General features: G+C 53.1%; 1 protein-coding gene across 1 annotated transcript in view; it reads left to right on the forward strand.

Moving 5' to 3' along the window:
- Positions 1-4208, forward strand: part of LOC147092841 (neurexin-2-beta-like) — a 782774-nt gene extending 778566 nt beyond the window's left edge. The window contains exon 7 of the mRNA XM_085976096.1: positions 3269-4208. Within this exon, the coding sequence (XP_085832222.1) occupies positions 3269-4191 (923 nt within the window). The 3' untranslated portion in view covers positions 4192-4208. The remainder of the gene's footprint in view (positions 1-3268) is intronic.
- The last annotated feature ends 14460 nt before the right edge of the window (positions 4209-18668 follow it).

An 18668-nucleotide genomic window follows, 5' to 3' on the forward strand; every position in this document is an offset into this window, starting at 1 on the left:
GCGTATGACATTTCATCTGTCAAAAATTTTTGACAGATGAATTGTCATTGTTTGACAGCTCTGTGAAGCTGTCAAGCACTGACATTCTCTGTTGTTTGGTGAGTCTTTGTGTTCAGGACTCATCAAACCTATTTCCAGAGCAGAAAGCAGATGGCTGTTGTGTTGGAGAACGCAGCAGCCATTCTGTCATCTCTGCCGGTGAGATACCGGAACCTCCGGATCCCCAAAGATTGAAGCCTGCAGGAAGAAACAAAGGTAAGCAAACATTTTCTATCACTTTTCACTCACCTCACACACTTACCTCTCCACACTTGCACCCATCACTCACCTCCACAGCGCACCTTTCGACCCCGCAGTACCCCCGCAGACCCACTGCTCGCCTGGCGAGGTTTCCCGACTTCGGGAAGCTCGCGCCTCTGGTGGAAAAATGGGGATAAGCCTCTTAACTGCCTGGTACCCGCTCCCAGTTTCTGCCATTTTCCCGGCAGTCCCGCCTCCATACCCGTCTCCCCAGGGCTGGCAAGGTCGCCCCCAAAGTGCGGGAAGGCCAAAAAATTGGCACTCAATGCCTCGGGGAGGTAGGTCAATGAGAGAGGCACCTCACTGAGCGTCCGTTTTATTAAAGTGCATCGGCTGACTTTAAGAACATAACCACATAAGAACGTAGGAAATAGGAGCAGGAGTCGGCCATTCGGCCCCTCGAGCCTGCTCCGCCATTCAATAAGATCATGGCTGATCATCGACCTCAACTCCACTTTCCCGCCCGATCCCCATATCCCTTGATTCCCCGAGAGTCCAAAAATCTATCGATCTCGGTCTTGAATATACTCAACGACTGAGCCTCCACAGCCCTCTGGGGCAGAGAATTCCAAAGATTCACCACCCTCTGAGTGAAGAGATTCCTCCTCATCTCAGTCCTAAATGGCCGACCCCTTATCCTGAGACTGTGACCCCTGGTTCTAGACTCTCCAGCCAGGGGAAACATCCTCTTAACATCTACCCTGTCAATCCAACTCAGAATTTTATATGTTTCAATGAAATCATTCTTCTAAACTCCAGAGAATATCGGCCCATTCTACTCAATCTCTCATAGGACAGCCCTCTCATCCCAGGAATCAATCTAGTGAACCTTCGTTGCACCGCCTCTAAGGCAAGTATGTCCTTCCTCAGATAAGGAGACCCCAAGTGATGTAGTCCGCGATGCTCAATATAATTTTTCCCCATGTGGGGCGAAACAGTGAGCTGCCAACTGCAGGCTTTAAGGAAGCCAGCAATTCCGCAGCACTAGCCCCAGCCCGATGATGGTGCAATCCGTTTGCCCGGGATTTCCCTGGGAGTAACGCTGAGCATTTAGGTTCCTGCGGTATCCGGCACCCCGATCGGGAGTCGGCCGCTTGCACCCGCAGAGCGGAGAAAGGCCGGGAATTCCCTCGCGCCGCGCTGGGCAGTCCGACACAACTCCGCAACTCCTAATAACACAGTGTCCACTCAGTGCCCTCTCCCGTCGTAAAAGGGAACGATTCACTCCCGTCTGGGACTGTACGGCCCGTGTGTGTCTCAGTGTCAGCTCCTGTACATGTACAGTACACAGCGGGTAAAAGGGAACGATTCACTCCCGTCTGGCACTGTAGGGCCCGTGTGTGTCTCAGTGTCAGCTCCTGTACATGTACAGCACACAGCGGGTAAAAGGGAACGATTCACTCCGTCTGGTACTGTACGGCCCGTGTGTGTCGCACTGTCAGCTCCTGTACATGTACAGTACACAGCGGGTAAAAGGGAACGATTCACTCCCGCCTGGTACTGTCCGGCCCGTGTGTGTCTCAGTTTCCGCTCCTGTACATGTACAATACACAGCGGGTAAAAGGGAACAATTCACTCCCGTCTGGTACTGTACGGCCCGTGTGTGTCAGTGTCAGCTCCTGTGCATGTACAGTACACAGCAGGTAAAAGGGAACGATTCACTCCCGCCTGGTAGTGTATAGCCCGTGTGTGTCTCAGTTTCCGCTCCTGTACATGTACAGTACATGCACTCGGTAAAAGGGAACGATTCACTCCCGTCTGGTACTGTACGGCCCGTGTGTGTCTCAGTGTCCGTTCCTGTACATGTACAATACACAGCGGGTAAAAGGGAACGATTCACTCCCGTCTGGTACTGTACGGCCCGTGTGTGTCTCAGTGTCCGCTCCTGTACATTATAAACTGGATATAATGCGCAATCAAGTCAAGAGCTCTAGAAAATTGGCGAATTCTTTGTTTTCATTCTGGAAGATCAAACTAAATTCTAATAAGTATTCGTTGATAGCACTGACTCTGCCGGCCCATCGCTCAGTGTGTAGAGTCCCAGCCGAGTGTAGAACCGAGTAAGGGTAGGAGCTTCGATCCTCAGGCTGTCCTGAGCTGGCCCACCTGACAGGGGGCAACAATTGGGGGGCTCCAGAGTGGGCGACAATGCGCCTGTGCTCGTACAGGGTGGGGGGGCGGGTTAGACCAACCGGAGCCTCGTTTCCCCTGATCGCCAGCCCGTAATCCCGGCAAAGCGGGCGGTGCCGGCGGAGGGCAGGATCAGGCTCGCCGGCGACGGACCCCACGGGCGAATAGCCCATCATAAATCGGAAATCTGGGTGGGGTGGGGGCGGGAGGGGAAGCAAATTCCGCGTCCCCCTGGCTAAGGTGGGGGTTGGGGGGGTGGGGGGGGAGGGTTTAACGATCGACAATGCGGAGGGCTAAAAAAAGGACGAAAATTGAACTGTGAGACTCTCATTTCAACATCAAGCATTGTTTTTTAAAAAAAAAAGAGAGCGAGAAATAGTCTTGGAAATATGTAGCAAAAAAAAATACGTGACTTTTTGCAGGACATTCTTATACAACTTTGTTTTGTAATTTTTTTTCTTCATGCTCAAATCATGGGGCCAATTTGTTGATGTAAGTTGCCTGAATTACGTGAATATGCTATTTTATTTTTAAGAGACACGATTTAGGATTCTTTATTTAAAAAGAGAAAACGAAACAGCTTTAAAAATTGATAAGAAAAACAAAATGTCTTTTTTTTTTAGTAGCGGAAATTTGATGTGTATCTTAAAACATTTTTTTTCTTAAAAGAAACGAGGAAATTGTACTGTATATAAAAAAAAAGAACTAGTGTTAAACGAAAGAGTAAATTGACGTTCTTTCTCACTGAATGTTTTTTTCTCTGCTGACCAGACCTACCAACCACCTCTTGATGCTGACGCTCTGTTCCCCCCCCCCTTCTCTCTCTTTTCTATCCTAGGAGGCGAGCTTATATTGCCCATTATTACGGAGGACGCGCTGGAGATCCCTGCGATTGTCACCCGCTCGCCCTTCATCCCCCCTCCCCCGACCTACGGCCCCTTCCTCACCGCGATCGAGACCACCAAGGAGTCACTGACCCTGACCTCTAAGGTGGGGTCGCCTTGTCTCTTGGAGCAGGATGACGACTGCGATGATGTGATGGTTGTGTCCGGTTATGGCTCCGGTGAGGTCTTTGATTCCAGCTTCCCACCGACGGACGACGAAGACTTTTATGCCACTTTCCCCCTAGTGACGGACAGGACCCTGTTGGGCGGGGGAGACCCCAAGATATCTAAGCCCAGGCTCTACCGGCCGGGCAAAGGGCCGGTGGGCTCGGACGGGGTGACCTCGCCCCCCGACCTCCTGGTCTCTTCCCCCTCCTCCTCCTCCTCCTCCTCCCCGGATATGATCCGCAAGCTCCCGGCCGGCAAGCTCAACACCCGGGAGAACCCCAGGCCCAACCCGGACCTCGTCCTGCCCCCGCTGCCCACGGCCTCCGACCACGAGCGGAAGAAGCAGGCCAGCCGGCACCCCGCCATAACCTCTCCCCCCGATTTCCGCCATCTCCCCACAGCTAACCCGACCGGCTCGCAGGCGGCAGGAGGCCCCCCGGGGGCGGTGGAGGTCATCCGAGAGTCCAGCAGCACCACCGGCATGGTGGTGGGCATCGTGGCGGCGGCCGCCCTCTGCATCCTGATCCTGCTCTACGCCATGTACAAGTACCGCAACCGGGACGAGGGCTCCTACCAGGTGGACCAGAGCCGCAACTACATCAGCAACTCAGCGCAGACTAACGGCGCCATCGTCAAGGAGAAGCAGCCCCCCACGGCTAAGAGTATGAACAAGAGCAAAAAGAACAAAGATAAAGAGTATTACGTCTGAAAAGGCGGTAGGGTAGGGGGTGTGTGTAGGGGGGGGGAAGGAGGAGGGGACGGGGAGGGGGGAGGGGGGGAGGGAGGGGCGAGGAGCCAAACGAAACCGGAAGAGGACAAAAAAAAAACGTGCGCGTGCTTTCATTTTGTACGAAGGACGCGAGAAACTTTACTGCCGAGGCTTGGCCGGCGGTCGCGATTGAGCGGTCGCGAAGGAGCGATGAAGGTTAAAGAACACAGGGGGCGTCGAGACTGATCCGTAGTCGCCAATTTGCGTTTGGTTCGATCTCCTTTTACCTGACGATTGTGACCGGGAGTTCAGGGGTTAACGGGCCCGAGCCGCGTGTGTGTGTGTGTGTGTGTGTGTGCGTGCGTGTGCGTGTGCGTGTGCGTGTTTTTTTTCTTTATCTTTACGGCCTGGTTTCCCATCCCGCTTGGAGAGATATTCGACTATTTCGAGGAATAGCAAAGCGTCTCAGAAGAATTTTTTCCAATATAGCGAACTGGAACCTTCTAATTATTGGACGCCTGACACCACCCTACCCCTCTCTCTTTCTCTCGCTCACACGAGATGCCAAGTCTGGCCGTCTGCGGGTCGAGGATGCCTACATCGGATCTGCGTCTTAACAAAGAAAGACAAACAATGATTGTTGCTTGGCTTCCTCTCCCCCTCGCCCAACGCTCCTCCTTGCCAAGGTGCTATCGTGGATTCTTTTCCGTGTTGAAACATGTGCTGATTCGTTTTCTTAATTTTTTTCTCCCTGGGAGCAAGGACTCCAGGCGGGAACTTAAATGAAAAAAAAAATGTTCCCGGTTCGGGCGAGCGTGCCAGCGCGAACTGCAAGCCTGCTCTCTGGGAAGCACGGATAAGGTTTAAGTTTCGAGACAAAAAACAAAAAAAACCGGGAGGGGGAGGGATTGAAAATAAATGAGCATCAGAACTTTTTCGAACTTTCCGAAGAAGAAGATCGAATTAAAAAAAACAAAACAATGGGTTTTCTTTGAGAGGGCGGCGCCCGGCGTTTTGACATTCGCCTCAGAGAAAGGACAACGGAAGCGAGACAAAAATGGCTTCCCTTTAAGATGGCCGCCTCCTTGACCTCCTCAAGACCGCGCCGTTACAGACAGAGAGCTGCGGCGAGAGGTCACAGCGCCGCGCTGGGGCGAAGTGATCCATCGCTTCAGTCGAGGATTCGAGTTGTGGGGGGGGTGCGGGGGGCAGGGGTGGGGAACGCTGCGTGCAAAGCAGTTCAGTTAAGGGACTCTGTTAATATTTGGAACAACCCTGCCCCACCATGCCCTCCCAATCATGTGAAGATAGGACCCGGGCCTCAAAATAAAACATCCTGTGGTTTTTAGGAATGTGCAGATATTCCAATGTTTACCGAGTGATGAACCTTTCAATTTTACTTTAATTCTTTCCACTGATTGTGTTGACTTGCATTTACTGTCTTGGCCGGTCGAAGGGATTTAGCACTGTCTATGACTCAGTGTATGTAACATTGTCTAATTGTACAGTACCTTCACTTGGTTCAGTTCCAGCTCTTACCTGTTTTGAATAACTACCTGCAAAAAGTTCAAAGCCCCACCCCATCCCCCTCTCCCCACCCACCCACCCACCCCACAGCCCCCATCTCCCTCCCCCCGCCCACCAACCCAACCTACCCGCCAACCCCACCCAAAATTTTAGCCGTGGAATTCTTGCATTTGAAGAGCCTGGATCTCGGCGGGCGGAGTTTGGGAAATGGTAAGGAAAGTAGCAGGTGGGGCGGGCGGGCGGGCGGGCGGAGGGAGTCGAGATATCCAGTTCGTTTCGGACCCCCCTACGTGGGTGGGGGGCGGTGGGGGTGGTGGGGGGAGGGCAACTGCTTGGTGATAAGGCAACACCTCCCAACCCACTTCGTAGCGCCATCAATGTGAGAACCAAATAGGCCTCCCCACACACCCCCACCGCCCCCCCACCCCCGCTCCCAAGAGAAAAAATAATTTTGTGTGTCATCGCCCTCCCACACCTTGTGCGTAATGCAGTTTGTTTTTTGAATATTGATGCCATCGCTGCGTTCACTGCCAGCGGCCAGGTGTTTGTGTCTGGTGCCCACTTGGGCCACAGGAGTTGAAGGAGTTTGTTTTCTATCATATACTGCCCCCCAGGTTATGAAACGGTTGATTGCCCTGTTGATACTGTGTGATATCATATATCTTCCTGTATTACTCAATGTTATTGTAAAGTGTTACTAGTGACTGCCTCAAATAAGTGTAAATCTACCAGAGGGAAATACAATTGATTATATACTTCGTACAGCCTGCGATTTCTTATTTTATTGTTATTTACCATCTGAGAGAATCGTTACTAGTTGACAACTAGCAGCTAACTAGTCCTCAACCAGTGTTGAATTGGCTCATCTCATAGTTCGCTCCCGTATCTGTGATTCCCCCACACACACACACGGTGATAGGACGGGGGTCTGTGTCTGTGATACCCCCCACACACACACAGTGATGGGACGGGGGTCTGTGTCTGTGATTCCCCCACACGGCGATGGGACGGGGGTCTGTGTCTGTGATTCCCCCACACACACACAGTGATGGGACGGGGGTCTGTGTCTGTGATACCCCCACACACAGTGATGGGACGGGGGTCTGTGTCTGTGATACCCCCCACACACACACAGTGATGGGACGGGGGTCTGTGTCTGTGATTCCCACACACACACAGTGATGGGACGGGGGTCTGTGTCTGCGATACCCCCCATACCCACAGTGATGGGACGGGGGTCTGTGTCTGTGATTCCCACACACACACAGTGGTGGGACGGGGGTCTGTGTCTGAGACTGTGATTCCCCCTCACACACAGTGATGGGACGGGGGTCTGTGTCTATGATTCCCACACACGATGATAGGACGGGGGTCTGTGTCTGTGATTCCCACACACGGTGATAGGATGGGGGTCTGTGTCTGTGATTCCCCCACACACACGGTGATGGGACGGGGGTCTGTGTCTATGATTCCCACACACGGTGATAGGACGGGGGTCTGTGTCTGTGATTCCCACACACGGTGATAGGATGGGGGTCTGTGTCTGTGATTCCCCCACACACACGGTGATGGGACGGGGGTTTGTGTCTGTGATTCCCACACACGGTGATAGGACGGGGGTCTGTGTCTGTGATACCCCCCACACACACAGTGATGGGACGGGGGTCTGTGTCTGTGATTCCCCCACACAGTGATGGGACGGGGGTCTGTGTCTGTGATTCCCCCACACACACACAGTGATGGGACGGGGGTCTGTGTCTGTGATTCACCCACACACACACGGTGATAGGACGGGGGTCTGTGTCTGTGATTCCCCCACACACACAGTGATGGGTCGGGGGTCTGTGTCTGTGACTCCTCCACACACACAGTGATGGGTCGGGGGTCTGTATCTGTTATTCTCCCACACGGTGATGGGAGAGGGGCCTGTGTCTGTTATTCCCCCCCACACACACACACAGTGATGGGACAGGGGTCTGTGTCTGTTATTCCCTCACATAATGATGGGATGGGGGTCTGTGTCTGTTATTCTCCCCACACGGTGATGGGACGGGGGGTCTGTGTCTGTGATTCCCCCACACAGTGATGGGACGGGGGTCTGTGTCTGTGATTCCCCCACACACACAGTGATGGGACGGGGGTCTGTGTCTGTGATTTCCCCACACACAGTGATGGGATGGCGGTCTGTGTCTGTGATTCCCCCACACGGTGATGGGATGGGGGTCTGTGTCTGTGATTCCCCCACACACACAGTGATGGGTCGGGGGTCTGTGTCTGTGATTCCCCCCACGCACACAGTGATGGGACGGGGGTCTGTGTCTGTTATTCCCCCACACGGTGATGGGAGAGGGGCCTGTGTCTGTGATTCCCCCACACAGTGATGGGACGGGGGTCTGTGTCTGTGATTCCCCCCCACACACACGGTGATGGGACAGGGGTCTGTGTCTGTGATTCCCCCACACACACACGGTGATGGGACGGGGGTCTGCGTCTGTGATTCCCCCACACACACACAGTGATGGGACGGCGGTCTGTGTCTGTGATTCCCCCACACACACGGTGATGGGACAGGGGTCTGTGTCTGTGATTCCCCCACACGGTGATGGGATGGGGGTCTGTGTCTGTGATTCCCACACACACACGGTGATGGGACGGGGGTCTGTGTCTGTGATTCCCCCACACAGTGATGGGACGGGGGTCTGTGTCTGTGATTCCCCCACACACACACAGTGATGGGACGGCGGTCTGTGTCTGTGATTCTCCCACACACACACAGTGATGGGACGGGGGTCTGTGTCTGTGATTCTCCCACACACACGGTGATGGGACGGGGGTCTGTGTCTGTGATTCCCCCACACACACAGTGATGGGACGGGGGTCTGTGTCTGTGATTCCCCCACACACACGGTGATGGGATGGGGGTCTGTGTCTGTGATTCCCCCACACACACAGTGATGGGACGGGGGTCTGTGTCTGTGATTCCCCCACACACACAGTGATGGGACGGGGGTCTGTGTCTGTGATTCCCCCACACACACGGTGATGGGATGGGGGTCTGTGTCTGTGATTCCCCCACACACACAGTGATGGGACGGGGGTCTGTGTCTGTGATTCCCCCACACACACGGTGATGGGACGGGGGTCTGTGTCTGTGATTCTCCCACACACACAGTATTGGGACGGGGGTCTGTGTCTGTGATTCCCCCACACACACACAGTGATGGGACGGGGGTCTGTGTCTGTGATTCCCCCACACACACACAGTGATGGGACGGGGGTCTGTGTCTGTGATTCTCCCACACACACAGTATTGGGACGGGGGTCTGTGCCTGTGATTCCCCCACACACACAGTGATGGGACGGGGGTCTGTGTCTGTGATTCCCCCACACACACAGTGATGGGACAGGGGTCTGTGTCTGTGATTCCCCCACACACACAGTGATGGGACGGGGGTCTGTGTCTGTGATTCCCCCACACACACACAGTGATGGGACGGGGGTCTGTGTCTGTGATTCTCCCACACACACAGTATTGGGACGGGGGTCTGTGTCTGTGATTCCCCCACACAGTGATGGGACGGGGGTCTGTGTCTGTGATTCCCCCACACACACACAGTGATGGGACGGGGGTCTGTGTCTGTGATTCCCCCACACGGTGATGGGACAGGGGTCTATGTCTGTGATTCCCCCACACGGTGATGGGACAGGGATCTGTGTCTGTGATTCTCCCACACAGTGATGGGACGGGGGTCTGTGTCTGTGATTCCCCCACACACACGGTGATGGGACGTGGGTCTGTGTCTGTGATTCCCCCACACACACACAGTGATGGGACGGGGGTCTGTGTCTGTGATTCTCCCACACACACAGTGATGGGACGGGGGTCTGTGTCTGTGATTCCCCCACACACACACAATGATGGGACAGGGGTCTGTGTCTGTGATTCCCCCCCACACACACGCTGATGGGACAGGGGTCTGTGTCTGTGATTCCCCCACACACACACGGTGATGGGACAGGGGTCTGTGTCTGTGATTCTCCCACACACACAGTGATGGGACGGGGGTCTGTCTCTGTGATTCCCCCACACAAATATTCTCAGGCTCACTCGGAGATTCTGAGTGAATCCTGTGGGACATTCAAGTACTTTTTAAATGTGATGAGGGTTTCTGCCTCTCAGGCATTGCGTTCCAGACTCCCATCACCCTCTGGGTGAAAAAAGCTCTCCTCAACTCCCCTCTAATCCTTCTACTAATTACTTTAAATCTCTGCCCCCTGGTTATTGACCTCTCTGCTAAGGGAAATAGGTCACAGAATCACAGAAACCCCACAGTGCAGACAGAGGCCATTCGGCCCATCGAGCCTGCACCGACACACATCCCACCCGATCCCCGCAACCCCTACACCAACACATATCCCACTCTATCCCCGTAACCCCACGTATTTAATCCCCCTAACACTAAGGGTCAATTTATCATAGCCAATCAACCTAACCCGCACATCTTTGGACTGTGGGAGGAAACCGGAGCACCCGGAGGAAACCCACGCAAACACGGGGAGAATGTGCAAACTCCACACAGACAGTCACCTGAGGCCAGATTCGAACCCGGGTCCCTGGCGCTGTGAGGCAACAGTGCTAACCACTATCCACGCTATCTAGGCCCCTCATAATTTTATACACCTCAATTAAATCTCCCCTCAGCCTCCTCTGTTCCAAAAAACAGCCTGTCCAATCTTTCCTCACAGCTAAAATTCACCAGCTCAGGCAACATCCTCGTAAATCTCCTCTGCCCCTCTCTAGTGCGATCACATCCTTCCTGTAATGTGGTGACCAGAACTGCACGCAGTACTCTAGCTGAGGCCTAACTAGTGTTTTATACAGTTCAAGCATAACCTCCCTGCTCTTATATTCTATGCCCCGGCTAATAAAGTGTTGAGGTCAAGCATCAAACGACAGGGTTACCTTTAGGAAGGGCATGCCTGCTGGATACCCCCTTGAGCAATGACATCCAATGCCAAGACAGGAAGGGTTGTCCATTGTACCTTCATCTCAGTTGGTAAGTGCACTGCCCCGTGTGTGACAGAGCTATCGGGTCAGAAGGGTCCCTGGTTCAAACACACCCTGTTCTGTACTGAATCCACTCATCTAAGACTTTTTTGGTTAGGGAGGGAGTTCCAGGATTTTGACCCAGCGACGATGAAGGAACGGCCGATATATGTCCAAGTCAGGATGGTGTGTGACTTGGAGGGGAACTTGGAGGTGGTGGTGTTTCCGTGTGCCTGCTGCCCTTGTCCTTCTAGGTGGTGGAGGTCGCGGGTTTGGGAGGTGCTGCCGAAGGAGCCTGTGGTGACCAGATCTCTGAGTTCTGCTCGCTTGTATCTTGCCTCTGCACGCACTAATTCACAGTCCGCTTTCCTCAGCAAGCCCAATTCTAGTCTTTGGGGCCCGTATCACGGGTAAGGCACCTCCCATTATTGCCAGCTCGCGGGCCTCCACGCTCAGGCCTCCTGCCACTCTTCATCCTGATTGCAGTCAGCGGTTTGGGGCCCAGCTGTGTCTCCGAGCCTGGGCTCCACGGGGCGAGCGCCCCGAAGCCCGGTGCTCAATCAGAGGCCTTCCCCCCCCCCGCGAAAAGCTTCGGGGTCCTGTTCAGTGATCCGGGCCTTCATTCACGTGGGACTCGCCTCGCTGCCCCGTGTGATAGAGAAGGTTAGGCCTGAAGCAAAAAAATGGCGCCTGCTTGGAGAGGTCGTTGTGTATGGCGGGCGAGACTGGAATCCTTGGTGTCAGATGTCTCTCACGTTTAGGGTGTGAAAGGCCAAGCATCAAGCGAGACACTGTTGTTATTTTCAAAAGAATTGTACTTGACATTCAGACACGACGGTTTTACCGGAAATGAAGTGCAGGAAACTTTGTGCTATCCGGCACCCATGGGACCGAGCTGCTGCCATTGCCTCAAAACTGCCTCCAGAGTTAATGTTGAGAGATACGGAGATTCTTATCTCCGTATTTGACAACAAACACTGTTGCTTAGCAACAGCTTCTAAACACTCGGGTGTGGCCCTAAAGCTCTGTAGCTGAAGCTGTTGCTAAAGCTACAGACCTTGCACAGCTTGACTGTTCAAACAAAGCAAAAAAAACAAACAAAAAGAATAAAAAACGGCTGCTGATTTTTGCCGGTGGCTCCAGATTGCCGGATAGCTCACCTCCGGATAGCACAAAGTTTCCTGTAGTATTTTCTCATGCAACCTTATCCTGGGGAGTATAAGTCAAGAAAGACAGACTTGCATTTCTACAGCGCCTTTCACAACCTCAGGATGTCCCAAAGGGCCTTACAGCCAATGAAGTGTTTTTTGAAATGTAGTCACTGTTGTAATGTAGGAAACACAGCAGCCAATTTGCGCACAGCAAGCTCCCACAAACAACAATGTGATAATGACCAGGTCATCTGTTTTTAGTGATGTTGGTTGAGGGATAAATATTGGCCCCGGGACACCAGGGAGAACACCCCCTGCTCTTCTTCCAATAGTGGCTGGGGGATCTTTTATATCCAACTGAGAGGGCAGGCGGGGCCTCGGCTTAACGTCACATCTGAAAGACGGCACCTCCGACAGTGCGGCACTCCCTCAGTACTGCACCTCCGACAGTGCAGCGCTCCCTCAGTACTGCCCCTCCGATAGTGCAGTGCTCCCTCAACACTGCCCCTCCGACAGTGCGGCGCTCCCTCAGTACTGCCCCTCCGACAGTGCAGTGCTCCCTCAACACTGCCCCTCCGACAGTGCGGCGCTCCCTCAGTACTGCCCCTCCGACAGTGCGGCGCTCCCTCAGTACTGCCCCTCCGACAGTGCGGCGCTACCTCAGTACTGCCCCTCCGACAGTGCAGCGCTCCCTCAGTACTGCCCCTCCGACAGTGCAGCGTTCCCCCAGTACTGCCCCTCCAACAGTGCGGCACTTCCTCAGTGTCATTAATCTCATCATCGAGAAACTACCTATGAAATAACACTGGACGGCCAGCTGGTGGCGCCGTCCAAGGACTATAAATACTCGGGCGTTGGCCCCAGCTTGCCAGGGACATTTTGTAAGACAAGGAACTAGTGGATATAACTAGACTTCCATGTTCTGAAACAAGTTGATTAAAGCCTTGCTTTATGCTCAAGCCAAGTGCTTAGTGAGTTTTATTACGTCACTCAGTACTACCCCTCTGACAGTGCGGCGCTCCCTCAGTACTGCCCCTCTGACAGTGCAGCACTCCCTCAGTACTGCCCCTCTGACAGTGCGGCGCTCCCTCAGTACTGCCCCTCCGACAGTGCGGCGCTCCCTCAGTACTGCCACTCCGACAGTGCGGCGCTCCCTCAGTACTGCCCCTCCAACAGTGCGGCGCTCCCTCAGTACTGCCCCTCCGACAGTGCGGTGCTCCCTCAGTACTGCCCCTCTGACAGTGCAGCACTCCCTCAGTACTGCCCCTCCGACAGTGCGGCGCTCCCTCAGTACTGCCCCTCAGACAGTGCAGCACTCCCTCAGTACTGCCCCTCCGACAGTGCGGCGCTCCCTCAGTACTGCCCCTCCGACAGTGCGGCGCTCCCTCAGTGCTGCCCCTCCGACAGTGTGGCGCTCCCTCAGTACTGCCCCTCCGACAGTGCGGCGCTCCCTAAGTGCTGCCCCTCCGACAGTGCGGCGCTCCCTCAGTGCTGCCCCTCCGACAGTGCGGCACTCCCTCAGTGCTGCCCCTCCGACAGTGCGGTGCTCCCTCAGTACTGCTCTGGGAGTATCAGTCTGGATTATGGGCTCAGGTCCTGGAGTGGGACTCAAACCCATGACCTTCTGACTTAAGAGGAAGGAGAGAGAATAGACGTATACCAACTGAGCCACACATTTTTGGCATTTTCAGCCGTGGCTCAGTCAGGGAGCACTGCACTGTCGGAGGTGCCATCTTTCGATGGAGACGTTAAACTGAGGCCCCATCTGCTCTCTCAGGTGGCTGTTAAAGATCCCACGGCAATATTAGGAGAAGATTAGGGGAGTTCTCCCTGGTGTCTTGGCCAATAAGCAGATTATCTGGTCATTGCTGTTTGTGGGAGCTTGCTGTGCGCAAATTGGCTGTCTCGTTTCCTACATTACAACAGTGACTACACTTCAAAAAATACTTCATTGGCTGTAAAGTGCTTTGGGATGTCCTGAGGTGATGAAAGATTCTATATAAAGGCAGGTCTTGTTTCCTTTAAGGATTGTTACTGGGCAGAATAACCAGAAATGGACTTGATGTTCTCCTATCAGTTTCCAAGGTGCATCTCATTTTTAACCTTGTTCTTATCTCTTATTGTTAGCAGTAAGTGTCCTCTGAAAAGTACACAGTCTTTCTCAAGGCAGCCTGGAGCCTGGAGCAGTAACAAGATCCACGATGCCTTCCGATCTTGGTCAAGTTCCCAATTATCCAGCATGCTGACCGATTTTGCTTAAATTCCCATAGTCCATTGGTGATTCGATACAAACGGTCTATTTCTTGATCGGCACCCCATCCGCCACCTTAAACATTCACTCCCTCCACCACCGGCGCACCGTGGCTGCAGTGTGTACCGTCTTTCATGTTTAACAAATTTGCTGGAGTTCTTTGAGGATGTAACGAGCAGGGTGGACAAGGGTGAGCCAGTAGATGTGGTGTATTTGGATTTCCAGAAGGCATTCGATAAGGTGCCACATAAAAGGTTACTGCACAAGGTAACAGCTCACGAAGTTGGGGGTGATATATTAGCATGGATAGAGAATTGGCTAACTGACAGAAAGCAGAGAGTCGGGATAAATGGATCATTTTCCGGTTGGCAAACGGTAACTAGTGGGGTGCCACAGGGATCAGTGCTGGGGCCTCAACTATTTACAATCTACATTAATGACTTGGATGAAGGGACCAAGTGTAATGTAGCCAAGTTTGCGGATGATACAAAGATGGGTGGGAAAGCAAGTTGTGCAGAGGACTCAAAGAATCTGCAAAGGGATATAGACAGGCTAAGTGAGTGGGCAAACATTTGGCAGATGGAGTATAATGTGGGAAAGTGCGAGGTTATCCACTTTAGCAGGAAAAATAAAAAAGCAAATTATTATTTAAATGGTGAGAGATTATAAAATGCTACAGTTCAGAGGGACCTGGGGGTCCTTGTGCATGAAACACAAAAAGTTAGCATGCAGGTGCAGCAAGTAATCAAAAAGGCAAATGGAATGTTGGCCATTATTTCAAGGGGGTTGGAGTATAAAAGCAGGGAAGTCCTGCTACAACTGTACAGGGCATTGGTGAGACCACACCTAGAGTACTGTGTACAGTTTTGGTCTCCTTATTTAAGGAAGGATATACTTGCATTGGAGGCAGTTCAGAGACGAGTCACAGTGTTGATTCCTGAGATTGTAGGGGTTCGCAAAATCCCCTAAATCCCTGGAGATCGGAAAATATTGGTCCACATCGTGGACGAAGAATTGTGTGATGTGAATTGTCTCTGGGTTGGAAAATGTTTTAAAAGGCATACCCAGAATCGTGAAAGGCTGCGTCGGGCAGAGCAGCACGTGGACAACACTGGAATCGAGGAACTTCGTGGAAAAATTCGCACACCTTAAGACAGTACATTTTATTAATAAAATTGTTCCCTGGAGTTTGGTGAATCAAAAGGGGTTTTAAAATGGCCGTCAGGAAAGAGCACGGCCAGGGCAAAAGCAGCTTGGAGTATGTCTGTGAAAAAGTGGGAGGATCAAACAGTGGCAGTCAGACCTGCCAATCAAAGGGAGTTGCGATGTTTGTTTATTGACATAAGGAATTATCCACTTGAGCAGTAACCGCAGAACAATCGGTTTCTGTTTACACAGAAATCCAAACCCATTCAAAGCCCTTACACACATTGAGACACAATGAAACTCCGGAAAAAGGACTTTTGAAAGAACAGTTGGGAATGAATGGGTTTTTGAATCACCCATTATTCCCTTTTGTTTTAGCCCAGGTGAACTCCGGATGTGGGCGGGTACACTTCGGCCCCAGAAGGTAGACCCATCCAAACCACTCCAACCACTTTGAATCAGCCAATCAGGGTCTTTCTCTTGTGTATTGGAACTTTGGGCACGAATTTTGCACACAGACCTTTTCAGCGCCAAACAGCAGGAGTTGGCAGGATATAAAGATAGCTCCTGAGAAGCTATCTCTCTCTTACTTCGCTGGACCCCAGGTGAGCAGGTTTCTGGCTCCTCAACAAGGCAACCGAGTCAGGAGTTAGGGGGTGGTAATTTAGGGGAAATTGCTAAGATTGTTTAATTAACATTGTAGCCATTAATCCCTTGTTTTTGCTGTCTGCCTTCCCCTGTTAAGCAATTTACTGTGATTACTGTGTTCGTGTGGTATAGTTTAAGATTTGATTATAGTTTCTTTAGTTTAATAAAGTTTGACTCTCTCACACCCAGACCAGTTGTCCGTTTTAATATATCATTAATTATAAGTCCTCCAGTCAGAACTGGAAGGTGGGGCAGCGATTCGAAACCGCTGTTTGGAAATTGGTTTACAGTGTAGCAGCAAAAGGCTGCCTGACCAGGTGAATTACCGTAAACCAGGTAAAAGATTGGAATTGGTCAGAGTGCAGGCAAAGGCTGCTGACAAGGTAAATTACCGTAAACCACAGAAAAGATGCCCCCCTACAAGGTGAGGGGGTTGACTTATGAAGAAAGGTTGAGCAGGCTGGGCCTATACTCATTGGAATTTAGAAGAATGAGAGGTGATCTCATTGAAACATATAAGATACTGAGGGGGCTTGACAAGATAAATGCAGAGAGGATGTTTCCCCTCGTGGGGGAATCTAGAACTCGGGGGCACAGTCTCAGAATAAAGGGTCGCCCTTTTAGAACTGAGATGAGGAGGAAATTCTTCTCTCAGAGGGTCGTAAATCTGTGGAATTCTCTGCCCCAGAGAGCCATGGAGGCTGGGTCATCAAGTACATTTAAGGTGGAGATAGACAGATTTTAACAAGGTAAGGGAGTGAAGGGTTATGGGGAGCGGGCAGGGAAGTGGCTTTGAGCCCAAGATCTTATTGAATGGCGGAACAGGCTCGAGGAGCCAAGTGGCCTATTCCTGCTCCTATTTCTTATGTTCTTATCTACAAGATGCACTGCAGTAACTCGCCAAGGCTCCTTCGACAGCACCTCCTAAACCCGCGACCTCTTCCACCTAGAAGGACAAGGGCAGCAGGCGCATGGGAACACCACCACCTCCAAGTTCCCCTCCAAGTCACACACCATCCTGACTTGGAAATATATCGGCCGTTCCTTCATCGTCGCTGGGTCAAAATCCTGGAACTCCCTCCCTAACAGCACTGTGGGAGCACCTTCACCACACGGACTGCAGCGGTTCGAGAAGGCGGCTCACCACCACCTTCTCAAGGGCAACTAGGGATGGGCAGTGAATGCTGGGCATTTCCAGCGACGCCCGCATCCCAGGAACGAATAAAAAAGAAAATTTCTCGGCAGGCTGTCAGTCCCAAATTAGTGTACCTGTGCTTTTGTCTCGATTGTATTGACTGCATGTGACGTTATCCTCCATTTGCTGCTCACTATTAGTCAAATTGTGCTCTTTTACCCAGTCCGTTCCTGTATCCAGCGCACAGTTCCTGCTCCATATGTCTTCCTTAAGAGCAGGGACCACAGCAAAAAGTCCCAAATTGGTCAGGGGTACAGTGAACTTAACGCCATCCGACATCAGAAATCTGCTGTCGGAGAGGAAGTTGAGAGTCAACTGGACATTGTGGGAGTCACACGTAGGTCCGGATCAGGTAAGGACGGCCCATTTTCTTCCCTAAAGGGCCATTAATGATTCCGCAGTAGCATAAATCCATTGCCTACTCTACACACCTGCTTCAGGGTCCAGGAACTCACTCTCGGCAAAAGGCCAATTATTACCCTTCATTGTCGACCTGCCGCCACTCCCAAGTCATTGGATGCCAACCATGGCTCAGTGCGTACCTCTCTTGCCTCTGAGTCAGAAGGTCGTGGGTTCGAGTCCCACTCCAGAGACTTGAGGCCCATCATCCAGGCCGACACTCCCAGTGCCGGTACTGAGGGAGCGCCGCACTGTCGGAGGGGCAGTACTGAGGGAGCGCCGCACTGTCGGAGGGACTGTACTGAGGGAGCGCCGCACTGTTGGAGGGGCAGTACTGAGGGAGCGCCGCACTGTCGGAGGGGCAGTACTGAGGGAGCGCCGCACTGTCGGAGGGGCAGTACCGAGGGAGCGTCGCACTGTGGGAGGGGCTGTACTGAGGGAGCGCCGCACTGTCGGAGGGGCAGTACTGAGGGAGCGCCGCACTGTCGGAGGGGCAGTACTGAGGGAGCGCCGCACTGTCGGAGGGGCAGTACTGAGGGAGCGCCGCACTGTCGGAGGGGCAGTACTGAGGGAGCGTCGCACTGTGGGAGGGGCTGTACTGAGGGAGCGCCGCACTGTCGGAGGGGCAGTACTGAGGGAGCGCCGCACTGTCGGAGGGGTGGTACTGAGGGAGCGCCGCACTGTCGGAGGGGCGGTACTGAGGGAGCGCCGCACTGTGGGAGGGGCAGTACTGAGAGAGCGCCGCACTGTCGGAGGGGCAGTACTGAGGGAGCGCCGCACTGTCGGAGGGGCAGTACTGAGGGAGCGCCGCACTGTCCGAGGGGCAGTACTGGGGGAGTGCCGCACTGTCGGATGGGCAGTACTGAGGGAGCGCGGCACTGTCGGAGGGGCAGTACTGAGGGAGCGCCGCACTGTCGGAGGGGAGGTACTGAGGGAGCGCCGCACTGTCGGAGGGGCAGTACTGAGGGAGCGCCGCACTGTCGGAGGGGCAGTTCTAAGGGAGCGCCACACTGTCGGAGGGGCAGTACTGAGGGAGCGCCGCACTGTCGGAGGGGAGATACTGAGGGAGCGCCGCACTGTCGAAGGGGCAGTACTGATGGCATGCCGCCCTGT

Source organism: Somniosus microcephalus, unplaced genomic scaffold, assembly GCF_052327205.1.
Source record: "Somniosus microcephalus isolate GS21.2 unplaced genomic scaffold, FLI_Smic_1.0 unresolved_chr2, whole genome shotgun sequence".
Classification (NCBI taxonomy): domain Eukaryota; kingdom Metazoa; phylum Chordata; class Chondrichthyes; order Squaliformes; family Somniosidae; genus Somniosus; species Somniosus microcephalus.